This window comes from Pseudopodoces humilis, chromosome 2 (assembly GCF_049639895.1).
Source record: "Pseudopodoces humilis isolate 2021_Gansu_Grassland_sample_001 chromosome 2, ASM4963989v1, whole genome shotgun sequence".
Taxonomy (NCBI): domain Eukaryota; kingdom Metazoa; phylum Chordata; class Aves; order Passeriformes; family Paridae; genus Pseudopodoces; species Pseudopodoces humilis.
In genome coordinates, this window is record NC_142201.1 from 98,249,650 (window position 1) to 98,277,269 (window position 27,620).

Consider the following 27,620-nt stretch of genomic DNA (forward strand, 5'->3'; position numbering starts at 1 on the left):
ACCAAGAGAGCTACATGCTCACCAGAACTTCATCAAGCAAAGAGATGAAAGAAAGGTGGCTCTTCTCTCTCTTTTGTTTGCTCTCAGTGCCCTGTGTCACAGGTAAGAGTGTCAGGGGGACACCTTGACTCAGTTTATGATGGAGGGTGGTGTATTAATGGGTCTCACTAGGGTGAGCTGTAGCTACTGGCAATGATTTTCTATTTCTTGACAACTTTCTAATAACCCTGGTTACAATGTGCAGGTAGTAGGGATTAAATGGTGTGCTGACTAGCAGATTACTTAATTCAATATGTCTAACCTGCCAGAATAATCACTGGGATGAGCTCACTTGAAGTCAGGGCAATGTGTGCTCCTCTCAAATGGGCCAAAAGGAAAACTGCATTCAATGGGAAAATAAAAAATACCTCTCTCTCTCTGTCTTACATACCTGTGTATGCAGAGAGGAAGAATTGAAATACTTCTAGACAAGAGTAAATTGTACAGGTGCAACCCCTTAAACAGATTTTTCCCTTCCTCTTCTGCACCTAGCCCTATGTGCCTATGTCTCAAGAAACAAGTTTGTCATTCAAGTAAAATACTCAGAAAATTTGACTAAGGAGAGCTGCACCTTTGTCAGAAGGAATTTAAACCAAAAGCAGTCTGAGGAAAACAAAGAAAAAGGATGATGTTCACAAACCCCACCCCCACCCCTTCAAAATTCTGACTGTGATAAACACAAGAATATTACCAGCTAGGAAGAACAATTTTATAGGATACCAAATTTTCCAGTTAAGAAGGGAAAAACTGCATGTATTTGACTGGCATAGAAGGATGCATCTCACAATCTGGCATAGGCTGTTCTTTCTACATCACTGGTTCTTCAAATAAAAATAATTCATATGTGTATTCATAGAAAATAGAAAATCTCAAGTTCAAAGTAATAGAAGCCTCAAAGCATGCCCATGTAAGAAAAAAATAGCAATTACATAAAAATTAGAATTGGGGTTTCTGTTTACCCTGAGGATGAAATCCTCACTGAAGTCCCTCAAAGGTGAAAGTGGAGGCCTCTATGCCCTTTGTGGAGATCACCTAAATGTCTGGGAATTATTCTAAGAAATTTCACTTGGAGCACAGGTATGCACTAATGGACACTATTTGGTTTTGAATAATAAAGTTTATATAAAGTGAGATTACTTATATTGAGAAGCTAGCAAAAAGTTAAGAACACTTTTGCACAAAATGTTTTCAGTTAAAATAATCTAATATGCTAGGCTACGAAGAAATAATAAAAATTAAAATGTTGTTTCTACATATATAACTTTTTCAACTTAATATGAATTCCTTAAGTGATCTTTCAGAGGCATTCTTTATATGATCCTTAGACCTAAGGCAGCATCAGCATGAATACGAGAAAAAAAATGCTGTGTGTCTTTTGTTTGATAAGAAGTCTTTGTAAGTCTTAGTCTTTGATTGCAAGATTTCTAATTGATTTTTCCTTAACTTTTACTGATGCAAAACTTGTGGTGAAATCAGAGGGCTTTTCCTATAATAACAGTCTCCTTGGACTAACAAAAATAGTTTTAGTAATTTTTCTCACAGCACAAGGCTGTGAGACTTGTCATTCAGGTTTATTTTTATTTACCCTCTTGTATCATCACATTTTTTAGAATAAAAGATGAGCAGAACACATGCAGCAATGAAGCAGCAGAGATTGATGTTGGCCATGGCCATTCAGCAGCTTTGCTCTGCACACATCTTGTCTCCAGTGTCCATGTCACCCGTCAGTGGACAGGTACCAAATCGGAGCCAGCTCTGTGGGGATGTGTCACTCTGCCCTTGTGCCTTTACCCTGTCCAGCCAGAGCTGAGGGTGTTCAGGGTCCCTGCCTGGCTCCTTCCTGGCTGAGCTGGGGGAGTGTGGGGCACACTGCAGCACAACCGAGGGTGCCCAAGCCCTGGTGGGGCACCCCCTGGCTCCAGTGCCCCAGAGCTGTGTAGCACGCACAGCACAGCAAATGTCAAAGCAAAGGAATTGGTACCTGGCTTTTTCAAGTAAAGAAGGTGAGCAGTGGGCACAAGTCTGTGCCTAAGGACAACTGCACAATTAATTTTATTCTGTGGACCCACATGTCCTTTTGGAAAAGGGACTTTTTGTGTATGGCTCTATGGGAGTGATTGATTACTCGTCTCACTGCAACAACCCCCTCCATAAATTATTCATCTCCTTGAGTTTGTCAGTGCCCTGCATTCAGGGGTTTGGGGACTGCAAGACTCCTACTCATAGGAAGGAGAAAGGGATATAAATCAATTCTACTACAACAGCAACAAAACCAAGTGGTACAGGCTCCTGCTGAAAGCCCCTCATTTCATCGATCCATTACTCCTTTATATGGCACACTAAGGACTGCCACCTGCTTTATGGAATTAATTGAGGAAGAAGCCACACACACCAGAGCAGCTTGCTCTGACATGGAGACAGACACTCATTTAGGACATGCAGGAGCTGTTTAATAACACAGAGAACAGCTTTCTCTGCTGAAGCTACAAAGGCAATGGGCAAGGGATGGTGCAGGGAATTAGCCAGTGGGAATAGCTTATTTGTTCTTGCAAAAAGAACTGGGGAATAACTGTGCCCAGCTTCTGCTTTATTTGTATTACTTGAAAGATTTTCATTTCCACAGAGGCCCTCAGAGCTCTCATTTCTCTCCCACGTGTGACAGAACCTCCCTGGCCTCTTCCAGACACACATGCGTTTGCTTTCCCAGTTTTCTCTCTGCAGTCTGTAATGGCAGAGATTTATTCTAAAGCTTCTTGCCTTTGGTTAGAGTAATAGGGTCTTCATAATTGTCTATGGCACCAAATCATGTCAAAGATGGATCAGGAAAAGCTTTGTTTAAACATTACTTGCACTGAAAATAATCCTGTTTGTTTTTAAGGCCAGCCTGCAGATGTCATTACCCAGAGGGAAGTGGTCCGTGCTCTGCCAGGTGCTGATGTGACCCTGCTGTGCGTGTTCCCAAAACCACCCACCACCCACATCATACAGACACAATGGTCCAAGACTGATGGCAGCCCATCTACCAAAATAGCTGTATTTCACCCCACCTATGGCACCCATTACTTCACGTTTTCTGAGGCTCCTTACAACTTCTCTGTGTCCTTCAGCACAAGGAGGTGCTGCGGTGGGGATGACACAGGGTCCCTCTGTTCCACCAATCCAAATGCCACCTCTGAATGCAATTGGTGGGCTCTGCATCTGGAAAATGTTACTGTGTCCCTTAGTGGGCAGTACGAATGCACTTTTGCTACTTACCCATATGGGACAAAGGCTGCGAAAATTCAACTTACTGTCAAGGCAGAAGGTAAGTGATTGCAAATGAGATTTTGCTGTTTCCTGATGGGGTGGGGGAAAGTATCAGGACAGATGAACACTTCTTGGTTGGTGATGGTGACTTGTTTGGGATTTACAGTGGTGCCACTGAATGTTGCTTATACAGTTTACTATTTATCTAGCTGTTTATTTATCTCTTTAGTTGTTTTATCCAGCTCGTGATTAGGAAACCTTATTTCTTTGGTGGAGTAAAAAGTTACATAGTAAAATGAAAAAAAGGTGGTGAGGTGGCAGTTTCTGCATTTTCATTTTGGAGAAATGTTGTGAAGGAGACTAGATGAGCAGGTCAGGGTATGGTAGGACTAAGGATGCTGGATCTTCAAACCATGTTGTGCTGCTTCTGTGGGTGTGCAGCACTGGGCACCAGTGAAAGAGAAAACACCCTTGTCTGATGGGGGCTGAGGGCTGGCATCTGCAGGGCATGCTGGGTGTTAGCTCCATGGAAGGATGTGTATCCCCACCACCAAAAATACACTGGAGCAAAGCAGGGAATTGCTCAGGAGAATCACAGGAATGCAGATTTTACTGCTTGTCAGGCAAAAGGAAGCTGGAAAGCAGCACGACTGCTCTCGGTAAGTAAGCCTCAGGGGAGAGTGTGAACTCCAGGAAGGATATTTAAATTATCCTGGTAAAGGAACAAATTTATTTAAATCAGTGAGAATGGATTTGACAACAAATTAAACAACAGTGGCAACTGTCAGTGTAGCAACTTTGGGCACAGCTATTTAGTGTCAGCAGCGAGGGCAAAAGCCCAAACTGCTGGGAAGATGGAACTTGGCAGGGGTGTTGAGCAAGCTTGTTGCTGTGCACATGGAGAACTGGATTTGATAACCCCAAAAACCTCTTTCTGACCCAGGTTTCTGCTAACAACTCAAGGAGGATTAAAGTAAATGCAACAAGCCTGGCACTGTTTCTGTTCAGAGCTGCAAGGCCAACATGCTGTAGACACAGCAGGAGTTCAGGTGTTAGGAGCAGGGTGGGTGCAGGTTATTTTAGGGGTATTTTGGTGTGCTCCCACTGCCCTTTTACCTACATCTCAAGGCCAGACTGATAGTCCCCATGCTGGACCATGTTGCTTCTGTAGCAAGGTGTTTCAGGGATGTTTAACAATGATGGATCCTGCATGGAAGTGGCTCCAAGCATTTTTCTTGGTTCTGTTATCCTGGAGACTCACCTGGGACAAGCCTGCAGCACCTTCCTGCCCTGATGGGCTCGCAGAGGCAAAGTGAGAGCCAGCACCTCTGCCCTGCTCACAGAGGATGGGTGTGTTTAAACAGTACACATTGAGTAATTGTGCCAAAGCTGAAGCTGCCACTCTACAGCAGAGGGGGTGTGCTGTGGTACGCTGCCCTTTTGGAGTTTTCCTGTGCTCCCTCCACAGGACAGAGGGATCAAGGGGAGCGCAGTGAGGTACAAACCATGCTAGTAACCCTATGAAACCCTCCCACACTTCTGTTCTTCATGCAAAGTTTCTCTGTCTCTTGCTTAGTGCAGTAACTGTGCTAATCAAGCATTGCTTCTTTTCTCTTGCCCTTGGTTGATACAGACAGGTTTGATGCTGTTATGGCTGTCTAGAGTGTGGGCAGCTCTTGTTCATATCAGCATCACTGTGGCTTTTTTTTACGAGATGTAGCAAGCTTTGCTACTGATGACTGCTTGCTAGAGAGAACTAAAAGATGGAGTTTGCTACCTTTTGCAGGTTTGTGTTTTAAGGTAAACATTTCTTTTGTAATGAACCACTTTGACTCAAAAGAAGGCAAAAAAACTTAATGTAGCCTGTAAGCGGGATGGATAAAGGTGATAGTCTATGATGAAGTACAGTTTTCATTTACATCAAAGTGAAGTGAATCCAGATGCACTCAACTTGTAAAAAGCTCACAGAGCAGCAGGCCTTCATAGGACAGACAGACACACACACACACACAAACACAGAACTTTAGCCAACAGGCTGTTAAAGGAGATGGGAGTCAGAGATGAGAGGGGGAAGCAAGCAGCTGGGACATGTGACTGTGAGAGTAGGCAGAAGATGTTTCCAGACTGAACTCTTGGGATGATTACTCATCTCCAGGCTTGTTGTATTCTGCACAGAACTTCTGCATGGTGTTTTGTCCCAGCAAAACCTTCTGCACAGTTTTGTTCCTGGAGAAACTATAGATTTGCTTTGTCCTTTCTTTATCCTCTCTGTACTGTCCAGCACCATTAGGGCTTCTGTACTCTGTGTCCTGCTGTGAGAGCTGGCTCCTCAGGTTTTTCACTCTCAGGGACAGCGGGGGAAAGCTGCTTCTGCTGCTGGCTGTCCTGGGCACAGCTCAGGGCACTGCCTTTCTTCATGTCTCTGTGGCACAGGCTGTGTGCTGGCACCACTGCTCTGTGCTTGGGTGCCAGGTAGAAAGGAAGTTACAGTCACCAGAAAGTCCCCACTGACAAATAACATGGCAGTCTGGGAGAGCTGGGTATTCACACACCCCTCAAGACAGGAAATAAATGAAATACATATCTGTTCTATCTCAATGTGCAAGCCAGAGCTACCAGGGGAGCAGAGGTGAGGAGTTTCACTGTGGTGTGTGCTGGTGCCTTGGCTCCAAGGAAGAGGGAGGGCAGGCCTGAGGACAGGGAGGATGGCAGGATGTGTCACACACAGGATGGGGTCAGAGAGGTCAGTGCTGACCACGGCACTCAGCATCTCCCACCCATTACCACTGCTCTTCCTGCTTGAATACACACTCACAGACCCAATATCTGGACCACAGCAGTGCACTGTTCACTGCACCACTCTGCCCCGCCTCCACAGCTGGATGGAGGCCTGGATTGAGCATGGGTAGGGTAGGAGATGGTGAAATGGCTTTTGAAATGGATGAGAGAGAAAAGAGTGACAAGTTTTCTAGTAGTGGGCAGGTTGGAGAATAACAAAAGGAGCACTTACACTGAAAAACAGGGTTAATCTTAACCTGACATAGCTGAATAGCTTGCTTAGTGAAAAGAAGGTCTGCAGATATATTCAGAGAAAAGGAAATAGAGGTGCACAAAATTGATGTGAAGGTTTATTGCCACAGAAAAAAAAAAAGTAAGATAAAAATTGAAGTTTCAAATAATTCTCAGCTCTGAAAGAAGACATCGTGATCCTGCAGTTAAGAAAAGCTTTTTTAAGAATTGTCAAAAAATTCAGGTAATGCTGTGAATTGAGTCATGAAACTGCAACGAGAATCAGATGCAGGGCTTTCACTTAAAAAATGTGTCTAGGGGTAATTGTTAAAAATCACAGTTCCCTTCTAAATCAAAAAGTGCCTGTTCCTTGTGATGCCTGGAGAAGGCTGACCTAGAACAGAGGCTAGGCAGAGTTAAGAATAAAGTAGGTATTTATTGAAAGGTCTGAAAGGATACACCTTGGGCAGTACAAGAGCCTGGCCAGGGCTACAACCATGATGGACCTAAAAATGGTCACAAAATGGACAGCTGGTCATGAGGTCTCACATTTTTATAAGTTTTGGTGCATCTGCATATCAGGGTTAATTGTCCAATCTCTGCTTCAGGTTATGAAGTCCCATTGTTCTTGTTTTCTCTCTTCAGTCCACTGTTGCTTATGCTTTTGGGCCTGAAACTTGTAACGATTGTCCTTGGTATCAAGCTAGGAAAGGAATTGTTTTGTCTACCTACTCTGTGAAGGGAGCTCCCTAACACTTAACATGAAGTTTAAAATTACACACCTAGGCACCACAGAATATGAAAAATATAAAAGCCAAAACTTAATACATCACTTGAGTAGAAGACTAGTCAGCATTGGTTTTCAAAGCACAATGAACATCATGTTTCTGATTTTCCTTCTTGGGTTTTGTTGTTGTTGCTGTTGTTCCAATAACAAAAGAGGAGAGGCATTACCAGAAGAAAGTGTGGTTAAAGCAGACTTTAGAAATTCTATGCCTTGAGGATGCGACCTTAGAAAATTTGTCCACTTATCCTTTGAAATGGCTAGTGGTGAGTATTTTTCATCTCAGATATAAAGTTCAGAAAGAACTACAGGGTATTTTTGCAGATTGAAATGAAAATGTTCTACTCTACTGTGTCCTGCCTGCAGAATCTGCTAAAAAATTTATCAGTCATATTGGACTGTGATAATAAAGGGGAAAGTATAGGTTGTATAGGGTTACAAAATATACACTGCAAATAATAGATGATAAGGAAACAAAGAGGAAAAATTCCATCTTAATTGCTTTGAATTTTTCAGGAGCACATACAGAGCAGGTCTAGGGATAGTGGTTAATATAATAAAACTAAAATATTTCTTGTATTGGATTTCCAGCAAGTTTTTCTGTAGTGAAGCTTCAGTATCTGAAAAATACATGGCTACTGTGTAGGGTAGTGAGATATCAGGCTGCTTTGACATAGAAAAGAAAGGTACTGGCTAGTGTTTTTGGTTTTGTGAACCTCTGTGTCACAGATGCCACAGAAGACATGCAAACCCAGTTATGAAGGTAACCACATGAAAAACTATTTTTAAGCAATTTTCTGTCAGATATGAAGCTTGCTGTATTTTTGTTCTTTATCTCACTTTCTGGATAAATATTTATATTCATGTTCTAACTTAACCTTTTAGCATTAATTTCAGTGTGTAGAGATAAGTATCAGTGAGCAGTGTCCTTGAGCTTTGCCTGCTCATTTATATATGTTGTCACTGAAAAACTGTAACTGTTGAGGATTTCCTTAAAGGTGACTTTCAAATAGTTTAGGTTTTTAACCTTCCGTCCTGGTTCATTATCTATTTAGATCTCCCTCATGCAGGTCATTCTTAACAATAAAATTTTAAATCTTTTTGTAGGAAACACCCTTACCTTTACTATATCAGTTTTGACAGTTCACTCCACAAAGTAGCAGAGTAAAGGGGAAAAAAACCAAAAATACCCCAACACATAAACCAACACAATGATAGATGTGGGTTGCCATGTACCATACAGAGTAAAGCTTGCAAATATGTTCTGAGGCACAGATGTCCAGGACATGCTGGCTGTACTTATAGCCAAGGGTGGCTGCCACACAGACAATAAGAGAGATAAATTTTAGTCATTATTATCAGGTTTTTCTACTTAAAATTCTAAAAGAGAAAAGTTTCCCTTGAAATTTCAGTCGTATTTAATATGTATGGGATGTTCAGCATAACTTAAAGACTGGTGCAGTAAGAAAGCACCTCTGTTGCTCTCTCTGCAGGCTACAGAGATCAGGACTCAAAAGACACAGCTATTTATTCCATATTTTATTGTCAAGATGATGACTGCTCATGGTATTGAAGTTCTGAGAGAGAATATATTTGGGAAAAAAACCCAAAAGTAGCAGATGTCCACTTACTGCTACACAACGTGCAAGGGAAGCTTTTCATACTGGGAATATGGCTTACAAAAATATTTCTCTGTGTATGTGTGTCTGGACTTGACAATTTTGTGGGTTTTTCTATACATGGGGTGAAAATGGGAGGAAAGAGGAACTTGTGACCAAGGAGCCCTCCTGTCCTGCTGTGTACAGGAAGAGCAGCGTGCTGTACAGGCAAAGAGTCCTCCTGGGTTTGAACAACATCCTAAAGGTTTTCCCCACCAAAATCACTGATGATGGCAGAGTCTTTTCCTGCCACGTGCTGTACCACCCAGAGAGAGTCCAGAAGAGCAGCACCACTGTGAAAGTATTTGGTAAGGGGCTTATGCCAACAGCCTGCTGCCTTGCACTTGGACAGATGACACTCCTGTCTGGTTCTGAAGCCAATAACTTTTGACAGACACTGGGGTTTTTTGAATATAAACATATTTACCTTGTTACTTTTTCAGCTGCAATGACCTAAAATGTTAGTAAATAACCCTGGAGTTCTTAGAAGAATTTGAGTCCATTCTTTCAGTTTCTGGCAGGAAAAAATAGTGAATTCATTGCACATACATCAGTCTCACTGTCATGCACATGGCAAGAATCTTACCCTGATGTGTAGCTTATGTTGGGATTTTGTGGGTTACAGGGAAGCACAGTGGTCATCAAGATTTCTGTGTCCCAATGGCCATGCTGTCTGTGGTTAGGAAATTATGGCCAAAATTCAGTAAACAGTTTGGGACTGCAGTTATAGCAAAATCACATCCTCAAAGGCATGTGAAATTCAACTGCTGCCAAAGGCTCTGGCTCTGGAAATGAGAGTCCTGTTGGGGGTCTCAAATTGATCAGGAGTGGCAGAACCTGTGTACTGCAAACATGTGGGCTGGCATTTCATTTGTAAGCCTTCCCCATCTTTAGTTACTTGCCTTGTTCCCTCTCAAGTGTCTTAGGACCTGCTCTACAATCACTAAGGTACAACTGAGTCAGAAAATTGCTGCCCACTTGAAAACCAGGCTTTGTTTTCTCTTTAGAGATCAGTTGGTCTGGAAAACATATTTCCAAAGCTCCAGAAGTAAATGAGTGTTAAAGACTGGACCTGTCAACAGTCCCTTGACTGTAGCTGATTGTCCAAGGAAGCCCATAGCTTGAGGATGGCATGGCCATTCAAGGCTGACGCTCTGAATTCAAAGAAAGGTTCAACAGGGAGCAGCTAAAAAGAAAATCAAAATGTGTCTGGGGGCTGTTGGTCACTGATGTAAAAGAAATAAAAATAGAAGTTAATGATCTGAAACCTCCTCTTGCGTTTGCATGATTCAGACACTTTTTAAAATCAACATTTCTCAAATAGCAACAGTGTTACCTGGGTAATCATTCAAGGATACTAATATACTGGAACAAACTCTTTTCCATCACTGCTGATGCTCTTCCCTAGATTTGTGTGTCTTACTAAAAGGTTGTTTATTTGGCTTTTTCTCAGAATTACTGCAAGATGTGTGCTTAGCTGTGCATGAACCCAATCAAAATATCAGTACAGCAGGGTAGAGAGGCAAACTAGAGAGAGCAGCTGTGCCCGTGGTGGTGAACAGTCTGCATTTCCCAGTAAGTGCTGGCTGGCTTGGACCAGGGTGCTGTGCCACCAGCCCCTCTCAGAGGGCTCCCAAGGGCAGAGCTGGGTGCAGGGGCTCCCTGAGAGCCCTGAGGTTTGCAGTGGGTGCTGAGGAAAGTCTCTCAGACCTCAGGTAACTAAAGTCCACCAGTCAGAGGAAATGTGCTCTTGTGCTCCTAGCCCTTTCATGTCTGAATTTTGCAGGTGAAATAACTATTTTGCATCCTGTCTCACTCTTTCTTATTTCCATTTGCTGAAGTCATGCCCCTTATGGTTGCACCATCCCAGCCTTTCTCCATTTACTCCCTTCTGCTGCAGCAGGAGGAGACACCAAGAGCAGAGGGCTTAGGGCCTGCCCCAAGCCAGCCCTGGCAGAGACACTGCCCAGGATGATCCAGCACTCTCTAGATGACATCTGGGGACAAAGAGCCCTTTCAGATGGCAGCACCTCTCTTGCTCCTTCTGCTGAGCAGAGAATAAAGAAATGAATATTTGTGTTCTGGCAGTTAGATCCAGCCTCAAATGGGTGGGACAGAACCTGAAGATAGTGTATGTAAACTAAATCAACAGTACCTTATGTTGGTTATATCTGTCATCCTGGCCATCAGCATGGACACAGATAGGGAAAAAAGGCCAGTTGAAACCTGAGGAGGTTTTCCCACCTTGGCAAGCCAGCATCTCCACTGTCAGCCAAACACTCATGCAATGGAACCCCTCAGGCTGGGTGGCTTAAAAGTAGGGCAAGAAGGGCAGGCAGCTATTGCAGCACAGAGCTGTAATGGACAGGAGGAGAGGGTGCCTGTGGGAAACTCCTCATGAAGGATCCCTCTGAAAAACACTTCAGGCAGGGCTAAACACAGCAGAGACAGGCCAAGTCTCAGGGGTGCTCCCTCACAGTTGCTTGAGGTGGCCCAAGTGGGGCTGAGGATTGGACCAGAAAGGATGGAGAAGGCATGAAAAGATCTCTCAAGGAAGTTGAGAGTCTTGGTATACTGGGTAAAAACAGACATTCAATCAATAGCTTTTTTTAAGAGGGTGCTTTTGGATTGAAATACTTTAAAATATTTCTCTTCTAGAATAGAGATCTTTTAGATACAAGTTTCTGTGAAAAGGTATGGCCTTTTCATGTCTAGCTTTGCCAAATATTGATTTTTCCTTTTTGTAAGAATAAAAGCTCAGCAGCAGAAACTACTGAACTAAATATTGAATTTCTGCTAGATCCAAAACATTGGTAAATATCCTAGCAAGACAAATGAATGTCAAAGTGTTAACAGGGGCTGAGATGTTAATTGGAAAACATCTATTAGACCATTCAGAGCTATGCATGAGAGCTGCCTGCCAGATCAGCTACCCAGCAAACACATCTGAGAAAGCAGCGCTTAATACGGGTGTGGAACATTCTCGTCAAAAAAACAAAAGGAAGAGCATGCACTAGACATGACTTAGCCTCCCACCCAACTTCTGCAGGGATTAGAGGATCCAGTTTACCAAACTTTTCCCTGTATCTGAAAAAGTCTGTCTTCTGCCAGCTCCACTACCATCTGTATGATTTTGGAAAAGAGGAAAGAATGAAATCTTAGAACACTCATTTCCTGAGAAGAAGAATCTTCAATCCCTGCCCCACACCACCCTCCAAAAAAGCAGAAAAACTCAAAACTCAGAAGAGATTTAAAAACCAGGAAATTCCACTCAAAAAAAAGTACCATAGGTCCAGAAAACTATAAGGCCATGATAATTAAATGTAAGTCATGCCCAGGCAGAATCCATCAGTAACATCAGGAAGAAAAGTGGAAATTAAAAATAAAATCAGAAGAGTCCTTGGTGGCTTAGCTGTATAAAACAACAGGGAAACCTGAAAAGTCCACCCCATGGGGGAATATAATTAACTGAGGTGGCCCTATATCATTCAACATGAAAAATTAGGAAAAATTAAGAAAAAATTATTTTCATGGTAGAGATTAAAGCAAGGTTTAGGTTGGAAAGATAAAGAATTCTGATCTCCTAAGTAATTCAGTGTGGGAACCAGATCATCTGGTAAAGATCATACCCTGGGCTGGGTTCCTGGATGTAGGGAATAAACCTGAAGCCCTTGGGAGGCAGGGTGCTTGGGAGATGCTGATGGAATCTTCCTGCATTAGACTTTTAAGGTCAAAACCCTGTCCTGAGTTTGTGATTGGACCTTTGCCCTCAGATACTCCTTTGTACAGCTGGGTTAACCACACCCCAGGTCTTTGGATGCAGCCCCTCAGACCGTGCAGTCTCTATGAACATTAAAATCTATCTTTGGCACTCCATCGTATCTGTCTCTTTATTTCTGCCACACCGCCCGGCCAGACCGGTCCCAGGTCACAGAGAGGTGACTGTGACAATTCAGGGAGAGCACTTCTTTCCAGTCCAGATTCAGGCTCAGAAAGGGCTAGAAGCCAAATTTATCTGAGGCTTTTGAAATTTGTTATATATTTACACAGTTTCAATAGTCCTTACTTTACAAGTCCATCAATACTGTTCCAAACCAGGCATCCCAATGGCTAATTTAGAAATGTAGTTTAGAGAGGCTTACAGTACCTGATAGCTTTATACAGTCAGCTGTGTCCAGAACCAAAATGCTGCAAAACCAGAAGAAAACAGTTTTTTGTTTCATGTGGATGTGGTGATGAGTGCCCTGCTGCTCTGCTGTGAGGGCAGGCTCGGGGCTTCCTGGCACGGCAGAAGCATCTGTGGTGGACACTGTCATGCATCTGTCCAGGCACCAGCAGGAGGGTAGCTGGCACCCAAAATCAACCAGCATTTTGGGGGATAGCTAAAGCCTTTGGAGATACCTTTGGCAAGCACACAGAGGAGCCAGCAGCTGGGGTGTGTTTGATTTCATGGGGCTGGGAAGGGTGTCTCTGCTGCCAAAGCTGTGACTGCAGGATGGTTTCAGTTTGTTTCTCCAGCAAAGCCACTCAAACCTAGCTGGGGTAGGCGGTGAAACACATCCTGAATCCTGTGGCAATAGCTGCTGATACAGTCTTGTAAACCACTTCCTTGACCTCAAATTGCAGCTGTGCACACTTTTATCTTGCTTGACGTATGGCTGGAGGTAGGATTTAATTTCCACTCTTCATATGAAATAAGGCTGTTAAGTGTTATTAGAAGCTGTTACTGTGATCTGCAGTGTCCATTCCACTAATACATTTATGTTTGCTTTCCAGCTTACCCTGAGATCTTCATTAGCCTGCAGGAGGGCTCAGCCAGCACTTCACAGAAGGTGAGCAATTTTGGAGCAAAGAGCGATGCCTGTGACTGTCACCATGCCACCCCAGCAGGGCCAGGCAAGCTGAGCTGAATCAGGCATAGAAGGGACCTCCAAACTGAGCTCACAGGGCAGCAGGCAAGGCATGGAGATAACATGAGGTGCTCGTGCCCTTTCCTCTGAGCAACTCCCACCCCTCAGCAGTGAGCACAAACCAGATCTAGCTAAGGACTTCTCTGTTGTGTGGGCCTCTCTTCTAGTTTTGGTGATGGTGAAACCTCAAAGTCTGCTGAATTGCACTGGCCATGCTTGACACAAAACGTATTTATGGCTCATATGGCTGACTAGCAAACTTCTCTGGCTATTAGCTATGGTGCTTTGCTTCCAGTTCCATCTCTCCAAGTTAAAGCTTTTGATCTGAAAGTATCTCAAATCAAGGTTTTACTTGGAAACAGAGCTTGTGGGCAGGCAGAACCTTGTACTATCCATAACCACCCACACAATCCATGAATCATTTGCTTCTTCAAACTGGTATAATTTTCCTGGTGACCTATTTCTGGGTGTGGTGTTGGACATCCCAGACTTTTGTTTGCAAGGGGTGCTGCTATCACAGGACTGGGCAATAGAAACTCCCCCAAGAGCCTCTGTTCTTCACCTCCAAACAAACACTGACTTCTTTACTTCACTTTTCTGTCTTTTTTTGCAGGGCTTAGATCTAGTGATGATATTGCATTTGTATTTCTTCATAGGAAGAATTTATAAAGTATTATTCCATAAAAGTGCCTGAAAAATAAGGGAATAATAAAGAGGGAAATAGGAGAAAGCAATTGCACTACAAGCTCAGGTGTTGTTTACCACGGCAGGGAAAGAGTTTCAGCTGGATAGTTTCAGTTTTCCTACTGAATGCTTGACTTCTGCTGGCTTCAATACATCAAGCTTGTTTTCAGCTAAATGTGGGAACCACTTTCTTTAAATGAGGGAGCAAGAGAGGTTTGTGCTGCATGAGTAACACATGCTTTTTTCTTCTGTTCTTGTTCTGAAAAGAACAAGGCCATTTCTCTTCTGACAGTGTTTAGTACTTAGCAGTGTCATAACCTGCTAAATAAACATACTTGGGAACGTCTAGGCAGCATGAGGATGAGACCTCTCACCCTGCTAGTGCCCAACTCTTCATCTAGCCTTGATTTTGAGGTCCTGCCCATCTATTGTTTGCTGGGAAATTAAACAGAGCACAGGCACAGATCTTTGGAACAACTGGCATAGAACGAGGACTACTGCATCTAAAGTATCCTTGTGATTTCTGGAAATCTCTTACATATTATGTCTGCTAGAAAGGACTGCTAGAAATTTTGTAAATTCAACATATTGTGCTAGGCAGTCCTTTTCATGCCAATTGTCTCTTTATCTGCCTAATGAAGAAAGGATTTACATGGCAATTAGAAAGAGTCTCATTCTCCTCACACACACTGTGCCCATTACCAGTTCCAGTGTTTTTCCATGTGAGTGTTTGTGGCTGTCAGCAGGAGATTGGAGGTCCCTCTACATCTCTCCAGCCACAGCACGGGACTGGAGGGTGGTGGAGTCCTGACACCCAGGGCAACAACCCTGGGCTCTCATTCAACAGTGTCTGCAGTCAGAAAAATGAGGGGAGTGGGCAAGAAACACAATAAAGAGGAAGCAAGTTCTTCCTTCCAGAGCAGGATTGTGAGTAAACAAGCACTGTCTATACAGGAGTTTGGGAGCCAGCAGCCAGGAGGGAACTGTCAGAGGCTCACCCAACATGTGTATGTATATGTGTGTGTATATATATATATATATATATATGTGTGTGTAACCTAACCACTGCCTTGTGCTGCCCCACAGCCCAATGTGAGCTGTGTCGTGAGGAAGGCGTTTCACAAGCCAAGCCTCCTGTGGTACATGGACAGAGCGAGCCTGATGGAGAAGCCTGGAGGTAAAGCAACCTGTCCATGGGGAAACAGCAGGAGTGCTCCCCAGGGAAAATCATGACTGGTATCCACTCCTGCCACAGGGAACGTGTCTATCTGGCTGAAGGGGGGAGCACCAGGCCTCCTCAAAGGAAACAGGAGGCAAATGGCTGTGACCAGAGCCCCCTGCCAGAGATGGGAACTATGGTTTGGCATGACCACACCATTCTTGCCAAATCTTTGACAGTGTCTCAGCAAAGAAACCTATGGATATATGAGCCTGCTTTCCACAACCAGTATTTTGCACAGCTCTGACTTAAGAGTTTGGAGTGTAACAAGAGGGTCTTTTCTTTTTTTTTTCTCTCCCTAAGAAATTTCTGTGGTACAAGAAGACTTGCAAGACAGTGAAGGTTTCTATGAGTTGAGATCAACACTGATGCTACAAGGGACCCATGAGACATATAAGACATTCTCATGTGTGTGTCTGTTTCCCTTCCTGGGAAATGAAACAAGGAATATTTCATCAGAAGAAATATTTGTTTCCTTTGGTAGGTTAGTCATAGATGGGACACATCTAAAATGTTAAGAACAACAAACACATGTATTCTCTTGTTATTTAAAATGCTGAAGAAATGCCAGCACTATAGAAGCTTTATTGTACAAGTTCATCATGCAGCTTGAACTCTCTGGCAGGTTTTTTGGCTCAAATCTTTGCTCGAGCCTCTGAATGAGCTAAGAAACTCCTGCTCAAGCAGAAGACACTTGTTTGTTTAGGCAGAATCTTGCTGTACTTCCCATACCCAAAAATACTCTAGCATAGCCACATGGCACCAGTGAGCTATTATAATCATGTGTTTCTCACAGAGCACTTGTGGCTCCCTGGGAAATCAAATCCTCAGACTCAGGGCTATGTTGTTCACCTTCAGTAAAACATGCAAAAGACTGTACCTCTGTGGATAGTGGAGAAACTCCTCTATAACCTGTACTTTAAGAATTAGCTACATGACTGGGGAAGTGGGGAGAAATACTGTCCTGCGTTTTTGGTGAAAGCAGGTGACTTGGCGGTACAGTTTTCAGCATCTCTGAGGATGCAGGGTGACTGGTGAGAAGGGCAGACAGATTTCCTTTAGCACCCTCTTGTGCATGTCTCCTCTTCAGGTGCAAATGCATATTTATACCTTTTTAATTTTTTTTTTTATGTATGCTCCCTGCTGCACAGACAATACAACTGAGCTGCTGACCCCTTAGCAGCATCTGGGGGCACATCACCTGCCATGGCAACTACTTGCAGCTCAGCTGGGTTCTCTTGTGGCTGTGTATATTCCTATTGATATGTTTTTCCACAAAGTAAGGCTGCAGCAAAAGCCACAGCTTACTCCTCTGGAAACATAGCTTCAGAGGGGAGGGAGATAAATCATAATTTTTTTCTCAAAAATGACTCATTTCCCTCAATTTGCAGTTTTGTAGAAATGTATTCATATCGAAGAGCTGTCAATTAGAGCAGTCTATGTTCTTGCCTGCAGGCTATGCCAAGATTGATCCACTCTGTATAAAAATGTTAAAGTATTTAGATGTGACAGAAAGGAAAGAATTAAATTAATTCTCAACCATACCTTCTGCGAAGGTGCATAGTATGACACAAGCCCAAACTAAATTTTCAGCCTTTATAACTGTTTTTAAGAACTGCTTTAATCTTTCTTTTTTTTTTTCCTTCACAGGCAATAAGTCTGATGAAGCCTCAGCTGAAGTTTTTACTACCACAGTTTCAGATGGTAGGATAAATTAGAGAATAAAATAATTTAGGTTGTGTTCGAGGTGCATTTCTAAAGTCCTGAAGCTGTTGTAGCACTTACTACTCTAAATGGGTAGTAAGGAACCCCTTTCTGCAGCTTTGACTTCAGAGAAAATACTATAAACCAATATTTTGGTGATGTAATCTATTATAATTAAGACCAAGCATAATTAAACTCCAGCCTGGAGGGGCACTTAATGTTATTTCTGATGCTTCAGCTGGCATTTGAATATAGCTCTTTCAGTACTGAACTAATAATTAAAAGTAACAGCCCTGCTAATGGCTCTACCCTCTGCTTAAGTACAGAGCCAAAATCCTCAACACTTTCGTGATGTTAAAGAACTGATAGGATGGTTCTTAATTTGTGTAAATTTGGTAAATCCCTGCTCTTCCCTGCAAGTTTGCCTTACTATCAGCTTATTGCAGACAGATAAATGTTCTCTCCACACCTCAGCTGAAGGCCTTTGGAAACAGCTCTCCTGGAGCAGTTTGCTTTGCTCTGTTCTGCATGGGAGGCAGCTGCACTTTAGCAGGGGGTTACATGAGTGTGTCAGAGAAATGCTGTAAGGAAATGACATGAAAAAGTATGGGTTTTGTGGGGAAAAAACTTCTGCAAGCGCAGGTTGTAGCAGGCCCTGGAGGCTCAGCCAATACCCCATTGGCACCAGAAAACCATCCCAGATACTGGGGGGGCCTGAAAGAGGCAGACTTTTTCCTCTGCTGGCCTCTGCAAGGTGAGCTCTCAAAGGAAGCCTAGCAGCTTGTATCAGGCCACCCCCCTGCTTCACCTTGCGCGCTCTGCAGAACCCTCCAGGAGCCAGGCACATCTCAAAGAGCCTCACTGCTCTGGACTTCACACCTGCTGCACCTTTGGTAAGGAGGCCTTTATGTCAGCCAGCCGCTGGGAAATCCCTGTTAGCGCAGGCAAGGCTAGGCTGAAATGTAAATGGCAGAGCAGCAGTCCAAGTGTCAGCACAGAAAAGCGGCTGGAGAGCAGCTGGGTTACCTGCCTGTGCTAACACCCAGCCTGCAGTCCCACCCAACACCCTCACACGTGCCTGACCAGGCAGAGGCACCATCTGGCTGCCTTCCCAGACCTGTTTTTCTAATAAAGTGTGGGAGCTTTAATAGATCACTTCCTTCATGGACCTCTTTGGGGGACACAATCCATCCTCCTGGCCTACTCAGGGAGTACTTCTCCTCTCCTGCTAGGAAAAAAAAAAGAAAGAAAACAGACATCTCAGGACATATTTGCTGCTTGGGCAGGATGGTGTCTCTGCTGAGCTAGCCTGTGTGGTTAACAGTTTTTAATTAGAAGGAATAATTCCCCCTCCTCTTCTTGAGAACTCAGTGGGCACTTTTCAGTGCAAGGTGTCTCTGAAATTTCCTCCGAGTTGCAGCCTCTGAAGTGCCTCATGGATGAAACTGTGCAGGTGCCACCACCAGGTCATAAATGTTATTTCAGTGTCTGTGCTAATACAGTGCACCTCTGTATGGAATAAACCCATGTGATTCATTTCTGGGTTTTAAATTGAGGTGCCAGCAACTCCATAGTTTTTTCCCCCAAAACCTTTGTTTCCCTAGGGATTTCTCAGAGCAGTTACCTCAGGTACTTCGTGTTTCCTTTTGGACTACTTGGCTGAGCTGTGCATGGAAAGATTATTTGGAAATTTGGTGTGATACACTTTCTTGCTCCTGAACCTTTCAATCACACACTTTCCTAAAGCAGAATAAACACTTTTCTCATGCTGAATGTTTGCTTTGATTTGTTATAGGCTTCGATAATTCAACACTTACATCAGCTGTCATGGCAGCCTCAGGTAAGGGGGAAAAATACTTTATTACTTACTCAATATATGTAGGTTCTCTATTTGACCACTGCCTAAATTTCATGCAGACAGAGTCAGAGGTGTGACAGGCAAAGGTCAGTGTGCTCTGTACTGACAGCATCAATGTGCTGCTGCTTGGGAATTTGTGAGGTTACCCAAGTCGAGATCTGACAGAAATCTTGCTAAAACTGCTATGTTAGGACAGCACGTAAAATGGCATGCTGATTATATATCATCCTTATGTATTTTTATAAAATGGAATAATATGCCTATAAAACTGTAAATTAATTTGTCCTATTGTGACAGAGAGGTGCATGTGATAGAAAAGTTAAAGTCATCACTTTTCCTCGACCCAACAGCAGGGCATCATTCCCATTCATTAATTATATAACTGACTGTGTTTTACCAGAGCATGGATATGGATAATTACATAAAACTATCTGCACCAATTGAGAGGAAAACTCGCAAGAGCAGGTGACCTCCTGGGCTGATATGGCTGTGGCCTGTGCTCATGGACCATTTCTGGCAAGGCCCTGGCACAGCTGGGGATCACCACATCCAAGTGCACGGTCTAGCCCCCAGCAGTCAAACTGAACCCTGTGTATAAAAGCACAAATAAGCAATGTCTGCAGCAGGAAAGGGTCAGCATTGATAACATCAGCTGCCTGCAAGTGCCCACTGGAGTTGAGGAATGTGTTTTGAGCATTTAGCCTTAACTCCCACAGCAGGATTTCTGCTGCACTGTCTGCATTTACCCAACAGCTACTGCAAGCTCTTTGATCTAGGTTGTTTTGTGATTTATTAACATTATTTTCTAAAGAATCTATTGACTAAATGTGATACCATGAAAACTGTCTTTAGCGCACCAGTTGACATCTGTGGCCTCTCTGGATTTCACAAGTCAAGCAAATTTGGCTCCTGCTTCCACAACACAAGGTAATCAATTGAATCAAACTGTTTTCTCTATTGCTTCAACAATGTGGAAGTAAGACACATAAACACAATAACCATCTTACTTTTTTGAAGCAAGAAATTTAATGTGCATTGAAGTTCTTTTCCTAGTGCTTTACGCTAGGAAGTATACTAACCACTATCAGTGTAACCACACTTCAGGAATAAATATATGAGAAAATACCGTCTTGATTTTATCTTTTTTAATGCTCTGTTTAGGATACATTCATTAATTTTGGTAACTGAACAGACACTGAGTGTTATTAGTGTTTACAAAGAAGTTAATTAGTGTTATGATAGTGTTTACAAATAATACCGATTGTCTTTGTTAAATATCATACCTAAATAGAATACTGGAGGCTTTGGTCTGCCCCAGAAGAGTGCTCTTTGGGAGCTGGATCACTCAACATAAAGCTCAGGTGCTTGCAGAGGCTTGACTGAGATATGCCAAGGCAGGAACACAGACTGCAGCAGTGCTGAAATGAAAGTTTGCTGCTTCTCACGCTGCCTTCCCCATCCCCAAAACAGAGACACCTGCCTGGCTGACAGCAGAACAGCAAAGTCGCTTGTCCAAGTGGACTGAAAGCCCTTCCATCTCAACAAAAAAATTCACAACAAAGGTTATAAATATACAATGTGAAGAGAGAGGATTCTCCTTGCTGAATTATACATTTTCTCTGGTTGAGGTGGTAGGAGGTCAAACTCACAATGCAAGATGGATCTGAGCTGTTTTTATTCTGCAAGTAGCCTGGGAAGCAATTGCCTTTTAACCAGTGGTCCCAAAGTGTGCCAGTCTTGGTATGACAACCCTGGGTTAGCACTTCTCCTCTCTGGCTCACTGCTGGTCCTCACACTGGTGCCACCATCTGCTTCTTGAGCAAATCCTCTGGGCTACAGTCAAGACAGGACACCAAGCCCAAGCCATCTGTTTTAGTCCACTGGTTTGGTTCAGTTCCTGTTATTCTGCAAGTTTTTAATGAAAACCTAAGAGACAGCTGAGAATGGATACACAAGAGAAGAGTGCACATATATAGGCAAGAGGAGGAAGAGGGGAAGCAAAACCAAGGCTGCTAAAACTCTAGCCTGGTTTTGCTCAGCTTCCACAACTGCTCCATCACTGACCCAGAGATGCTTAGGCTTTGAGTGATCAGTTACAGCTGCAGTTCACCTTCACAGGTTTGTTCAGATGGCTTGACATTTTTCCAAAAATGAGACAGTTATTAAGAAATACGGATTCTTTTTAGCAAATGTGAAATAGTTCTCTTGGGAAAATGTTTTATCTAAGTTTATTTACCTGTCTCAGTAAAACTCCTCTTGAGTTTCTTGCTTGTGATAGGCTTTCAAACCAGACACAGCGTTGTGTAGTGCCTGTCTGAGGGAAGCCAGCATCTCGAGTTGTGGGCTACACCTGTTCAACCTCATTAGTCACAAAACAGGGAAGAAAGAGGGGGAAAATGAAAAACAATGATATGATATGTGATATGATAACAGTGATATGGTTCCCTACAGCAATTTTTACAAGTTTGTGTGCTTCTCAGCAGGAGCACTGACTTCTACCACAGAGGCAAAAGGCCATACCAGTGCCACAGCATTCAGTGAGACTTTGACAACAGCACGTGAGTAGACAACGCATGTCCTGTGCTTCACAGCACTGCAGTGGAGGAGTTATGGTAAAAGTGTAAATGTGGCATCAGCTTAGTGAATATTGGGTTGCAAATCCACAGTAATCTGGAGCATCTTGCAAAAACCACAGCAGCAGGTCCTCAGGTCCTCAATATGTGATGCCTTTTCTCAGAGCATTAGCTCTATGGTGCTCATTTTCAGCTTCTAGTTAAGAGTCAGCACATTACCATGTAAAAATTATTACTAAGCATGGAAAAGTTGTGTCTGAGCAGAGGTCAAAGTCATGTGGAGTAGTAACACGTACCAGATTTTCAATACTTCACAGAAGCAATTTCCCTGTTGAGTTGAGTTTCACCAAGTTAGAGGATAAAGGCTTGGGCTTCCAAGCTGTCAAGGATTTGCAGTGGCAAAAATGGAATGAAAAAACATTTGAGTATTCTGGTTTCATTAGACATATTTATTTCACTAATATTACAATTTAGATAGTTGCTAGGCAAATGTAGTGAGTGCTGAAGGTAGTTTATAGATGAAATAAATTGCTGGAGAAGCCAAATAAAATCACAGAGCAGCAGTGAAATAATGAGATAATGTGGAGTAATAAAGGCTGGCTAATAGAACATTGAAAAACAGCCTCATTAAAGATCAATAAATCAATAAAAAAAACCCTAGGGTGAACATTTTTTCACTAGTCTTTCCCTTTAGAAAATCTCTGCTCAGCGGTATAAAGCCCGAAGTGACTTTCTTTTTTAACATCTTGGTTTGCCTCTTGCTTTTGGAACAGGCAGGACCTGTCAATGTGCTTTTGCATTTGCATGGGAGTTGTCTTTTGGCTGAGGCACAAATGTAGCAGCCGCTTTCCATTTTGTGAATGTATTTTTGGTAGCACTCCGGTACTTATCTACACTCCTACAACCCACAGCCGTGCATTTATACCACAACCTTGTGACAGCTTCTAATGCTTCACAATTCTGCTCTTCCACAGCTTGCCGGTTGCAATTTATGCTAAGAGCATGCTGAATTACTCTACTATTTGCAGGGGATACTGTGTGTTGCTCCACTCATCCCCACATCCCTGCCCCTGCTTCCCTAATGGCCTTGAAAGGTGCTTGGTCCAGCAGCTGTAATTGAGGGCAGTTTCAGAGCACACAAGCACCAGCGAGCCTCCTCAGGCATACACACGTATCCCTGTGCCCTCCCAGGGCCATTGGGCTCCAACAACAGTGATTACCATTATCATTTTGGCACTGGGATGCTCTAACACAAGCCATTATGTAAATAAGGATAAATAGGAGCTGTACAGGAGCACAGTGCTGTCGGATCTCTAAGTGCATATCCCTTTTTTTTTGTATATAACTTTGTAAAATGCCACACGTTTTACAAATGTGAGACGTGTCATGCCTATTCACATAAAAAGTAGAAAAGAACTGAATTAATATCCGAAAATCTCAGTGAATTTTTAGTGTCCTAGAATTGGACTGATTTCCATATTTTCATATGTCTTTTTAATGCACACTTATATACACACATATACACATACACACACATTCATGCACACACTTGAACTCTCAATTTCAGTCAAAGCCAGCAAGCATCTCACAATAAAGAGATTTTCATGGTTCTGTCTGGTTAGTTATTTACATCATTTAAAGCTGGGTTTTTGTTTTGGATTTATAAATCAGCAGTTATATCAGAGACTTTCATGTTTCTCTGTTATTTCATTTGTTGTTTGCATCAGAGGGAGTCAAAGACTACAAAACAGCCACAGTAGAGCCTAATGAAGTAGTCATGTACAGGCTTCCAAGATAATTGAAGTCATTATTTCTTTTTGTACAAATTTGAATGATTCCACCACTGGATCCTCATATCAGAAGTGCCATGAAAGCTCTGGAAATGCTGTGCCATTGTCTGTTTGAGTATTTTAGCTATTATTTCAGAAGCTGTGAATGTGGAGATGGCTAGAAGAAACAGAAATGTATCCTTACAGAGATCTTAAACATCAGTAGCTTAACTGTATTAGGAAGGGAAAAAAACTGTCTTTAAACAGATGATAGATGATTTTTGTGGTTCAGACAGTACTTGACAGTGGAGACTGAGGTTTTGCTCAGTCATGACAAAGGCAGACTCTTTATGTTGCTGCTAAGCCACTTAATATCTTTAGGTCTCTCATTACCATCAAAGAGGTAATTCTCCCAGACAGCTGTGCAGCTCAAAGCTGGCTCAATGCTGGCTTACTGGAACATCTTAACAGGTATTCTCCTCTCTCCTCTCCTCTCCTCTCCTCTCCTCTCCTCTCCTCTCCTCTCCTCTCCTCTCCTCTCCTCTCCTCTCCTCTCCTCTCCTCTCCTCTCCTCTCCTCTCCTCTCCTCTCCTCTCCTCTCCTCTCCTCTCCTCTCCTCTCCTCTCCTCTCCTCTCCTCTCCTCTCCTCTCCTCTCCTCTCCTCTCCTCTCCTCTCCTCTCCTCTCCTCTCCTCTCCTCTCCTCTCCTCTCCTCTCCTCTCCTCTCCTCTCCTCTCCTCTCCTCTCCTCTCCTCTCCTCTCCTCTCCTCTCCTCTCCTCTCCTCTCCTCTCCTCTCCTCCACCAGGTTGTAGTTTTAGGCCAAAAATGCAGGCATCTTGCCAAGTGAATTTTTACACCCTGATCCTGGCATTCAATTTCTTGTTTTCAGCAGGATGAATAACAAAGGGTTCAAAAGACAAGCTTCATTTTCAAAAAATCAAGTAAGTTACTAAAAAATGTTCTGTGTCCATATCTTTATAGGTAGCCTGTCCTACAACATCACAGACCAGACAAATTCAGTTACCAGAGGAAAACATTTCTTTCCTACCAGCAGCCTGCTGAACAGTACTGGTGAGACATTATCCTACAAATCCTCTGCTTTCAGCATGCCACTGCAGAAGCACAAAACCTGAAGCATCATGTCCATTTGACCAGGGGATTTCAAAAAAAAGGGAAAAGAGTTGAAAAGAGGAGTCACAGCTGCTGTGTCCTCATACCACAGGTTGTCACAGGCTTTTGGCATTTCAGCCTTCTCCCTCCATCTGCAAGCAAATCTCCAGTGCATACTTTCTTCCAGCAGCAAAATTTAGCCAGTGACACTCTTGTGCCCCAGGGAAATCTCATGGCTCATGCAGCATGGTGGACTGGCCACAGCTCTGGTTGCCATGGTGGGCAAGATCCAGCCTGGGTGACACAGCAGTGTGGCCAGCCTTGCCCAGGGTGGTGATGCCAGCACAACAGGAGGTGACACTGAGGGGAATCACTCATTGATCTCTCTGGCACCCAGGCCACTGCTGCACCCTCCGGCAGCTGGAGGAGGACTGTGCTCCTTCTCTCCTTCTTCTCCATACCCAGGACCTGAGGACACCTCTGTCAGCAACCCCAAGAGTGACTGGGCAGAAGGGGGAAGGGGAGGGGAATCCCAGCACTGCAGTGGGGAGAGGCAGCTGGAGTGAGACTGGGATGCTGTGCTGCCAACAAGAGCTCACCTCAAAAGGCAGCTGAGCCCTTGGCCAGACGTTTTGGCAGGGTCTGGTATCAGTGGTGTGAAAAACAAACCATTGGAAGGAGGGCTGGAGTGGGCTGATGTGTCCATCTGCACTGTGACCTGCAGCTCTCAGGGGAACAGAGATAGCCAATGGGTTTTGGATGAAATGCTCTCTAGGCTGTGCCTAAATAATCTTGTCAAGTGGACCAGGGGGTGGCTGAAATCAGCTCCACACCCAGTCAAAACAAAAGTGGGCTAAGCCCATAAATCAGAGCTGCAGTGCTTGGAGTTTGGGATCCTCAGCCTGGTGATGAGGGGCTGCACTGACACCAGCTCTGTGCAGGGCAGGGAGCAGTGAGCCACAGACAGCAAGCCCGGATTTCCCTCCCCTCTGAGGACATTCAGATGAGCTCTGTGTGTCCCTTGCAGGTGATGGGAGGAACACCAAAGCCAGTCACTTCCCCTGGCCAACAGTGGTAGCTGTCCTGCTCCTCTTCTGCAGCTCTCTGGTAGCTTTAGGCATCAGGAAATGGTGTCAGTATCAGAAAGAGATGTAAGTACCAGTGAAGGAGCCACAGGGGTGGGAGGGGTGGCACAGAGGGCAGCACCAGCTCTAACCCAGCTGTGTGGATTTACACCTTTTCATTTGAGACGACACATAGCAACAAGGCCTTTAAGTACATGGATCAATAATGCCATTTTTTTCCATACAGCAGTATTTAAAGTGGAGTGTTCTCAGCCCTTTCATCTGTTCTGTGGGTTATCCTTAAAATAAACTACAAGAAAAGAGCTGCAGTGCAGCTTCAGGGTGTAAGGGAAGAGTAACAGTCAATTTTTGTCCCCAGAGTCCCCCACTTCTATTAGCCTCCCTGCCAACTGCTTTTGCTCTCTCATTTCCTATGGTTACTTGAGGACATGTTTTAATGAAATTGTACTTCTAGGGCAGCTCTATTTGAGTTTTGAATAATATATATGAAAGTAGGCTACCCAAAACTCAATCCCAGTCAAAGAAGCATTGAATTTGTAATTATTACTGAAGTTTGATTCCCTACTAAAGCACTCCAAGATCTACTGGTGAAAGCAATATCTAAGAGACAATTATTTTAAATCTTACTAACATTACTAAAATACTCAAAAAAATCATAGTTATAATTAATCAGTTATGATTTTAGAAAACCCTCTTGAAACACAACTGAAAATCCTGTATATCAAAGCTAAAAACAGGATTGATTTTTTAACTGATTTGAGATGGGACCTTTATTTATAAATTGATTCAAAAAAAGTTACAAGCCTTTAAATATATTTTGAGAGAGCAGTATGAGCAAAAGGCCTGTGCGAGAGTTTTGGGTGGTTCATCAGGACCATGTTCAGTTCTTTTAGAACATGAATGAAGTAAAACTGTGAGGTGGGAGCTAAGAAAGACAGATGAATAGCAGGAGGTGTGCTGGGGCTATAAAACAGACTCAGGGAAGTCACAGTATGTAAGAGCTTATGTCAGGTGCTCCTATAATGATTTAGCTCCAATCCACCTCCTCCTGTGAACATTTTACAACTTTTATGTTTTTTATGCTACTTTTGTGTGATAGTGCATTTTCTCTCTTCTATTTCAGTATGAACAGACCTCCATCTTTCAAGCCACCGCCACCTCCAATAAAGTACACCTCCATGGTAGAGTCTGATGGGACTGCCCCATCCTGCCATGAACTGGAAAACCTGTAACATCACCTGCAGCCCTTGTGTAGCACACAGAAGACTGACACAGTTAAAAAGCTCTGCCTTTAGAACAGTGGTTACAGGAGCTTAGTGTTAATGACTCATATTAAAATTCAGAGCTCCTACATGACATCAATTTTGGAAGCTGAGCACTCCTTAGGACACTCCTTTCATCCTATATATCTCTATTCATGCACTATGTTAAAAGCATCGTGCGTGTCACTGTGAGATTACATGTGCTTGATTTGAATTGGGAGATCAATTGGGAATTTGCTGTCTCGTCCATGGTAGCAGATTAACACATCACTCTGCCAGCCTGACTGAAGAGTGTTGAAGCTTGTCTAGCTATTAAATGTACAGAGATGACAGCTCTGCTGTATGGACACCATAGTTACACAGAAAACATTGGCTGAACACAAGATTTTAAGACCTACATGAGCTGTTCTTGCAATTATTTATTTTTACTGTGGACTAATATAACCCAACGTATAATTTTCTATCACTGTGAAACCAAAAGAAAGAATCAGCACCATACAGAGAAAGAAAATAACTGGCATCTCTTGGCACAGGATTGCTGCACTGGATCATGGAGGGTGGTTGGTGAGATGAAAGATCATGGTGCAGGACTGGTGCGAGTGCATGCAAAGAAGTCCCAGCTGTCATCGGTGAAGTCAAAAGAAAGTCAATTTTGGGCCAGAGATTTAAGGACTGAAGCAAGCCTAAAGATAATGGAAAATTCTAGTCCT

General features: G+C 43.3%; 1 protein-coding gene across 4 annotated transcripts; it reads left to right on the top strand.

Annotated features, from left to right (window-relative positions):
• CD96 (CD96 molecule) lies at nucleotides 1-27,620 on the top strand. 4 transcript variants are annotated; one of them, XM_088051645.1, is made up of 12 exons: nucleotides 1-102; nucleotides 2,918-3,343; nucleotides 13,513-13,568; nucleotides 15,417-15,507; nucleotides 15,853-16,029; nucleotides 17,200-17,253; nucleotides 19,049-19,093; nucleotides 19,964-20,038; nucleotides 21,592-21,669; nucleotides 24,435-24,524; nucleotides 25,591-25,714; nucleotides 26,772-27,620. In XM_088051645.1, exons 1-12 carry the CDS (start codon nucleotides 15-17, stop codon nucleotides 26,878-26,880), a joined length of 1,413 nt encoding a protein of 470 aa, XP_087907771.1. In that variant the 5' UTR covers nucleotides 1-14; the 3' UTR covers nucleotides 26,881-27,620. The 4 variants fall into 4 exon arrangements, with proteins under 4 accessions (XP_087907771.1, XP_014108763.2, XP_087907772.1 ...); XM_014253288.2 differs by having other exon boundaries at nucleotides 21,595-21,669; XM_088051646.1 differs by lacking the exon at nucleotides 15,853-16,029.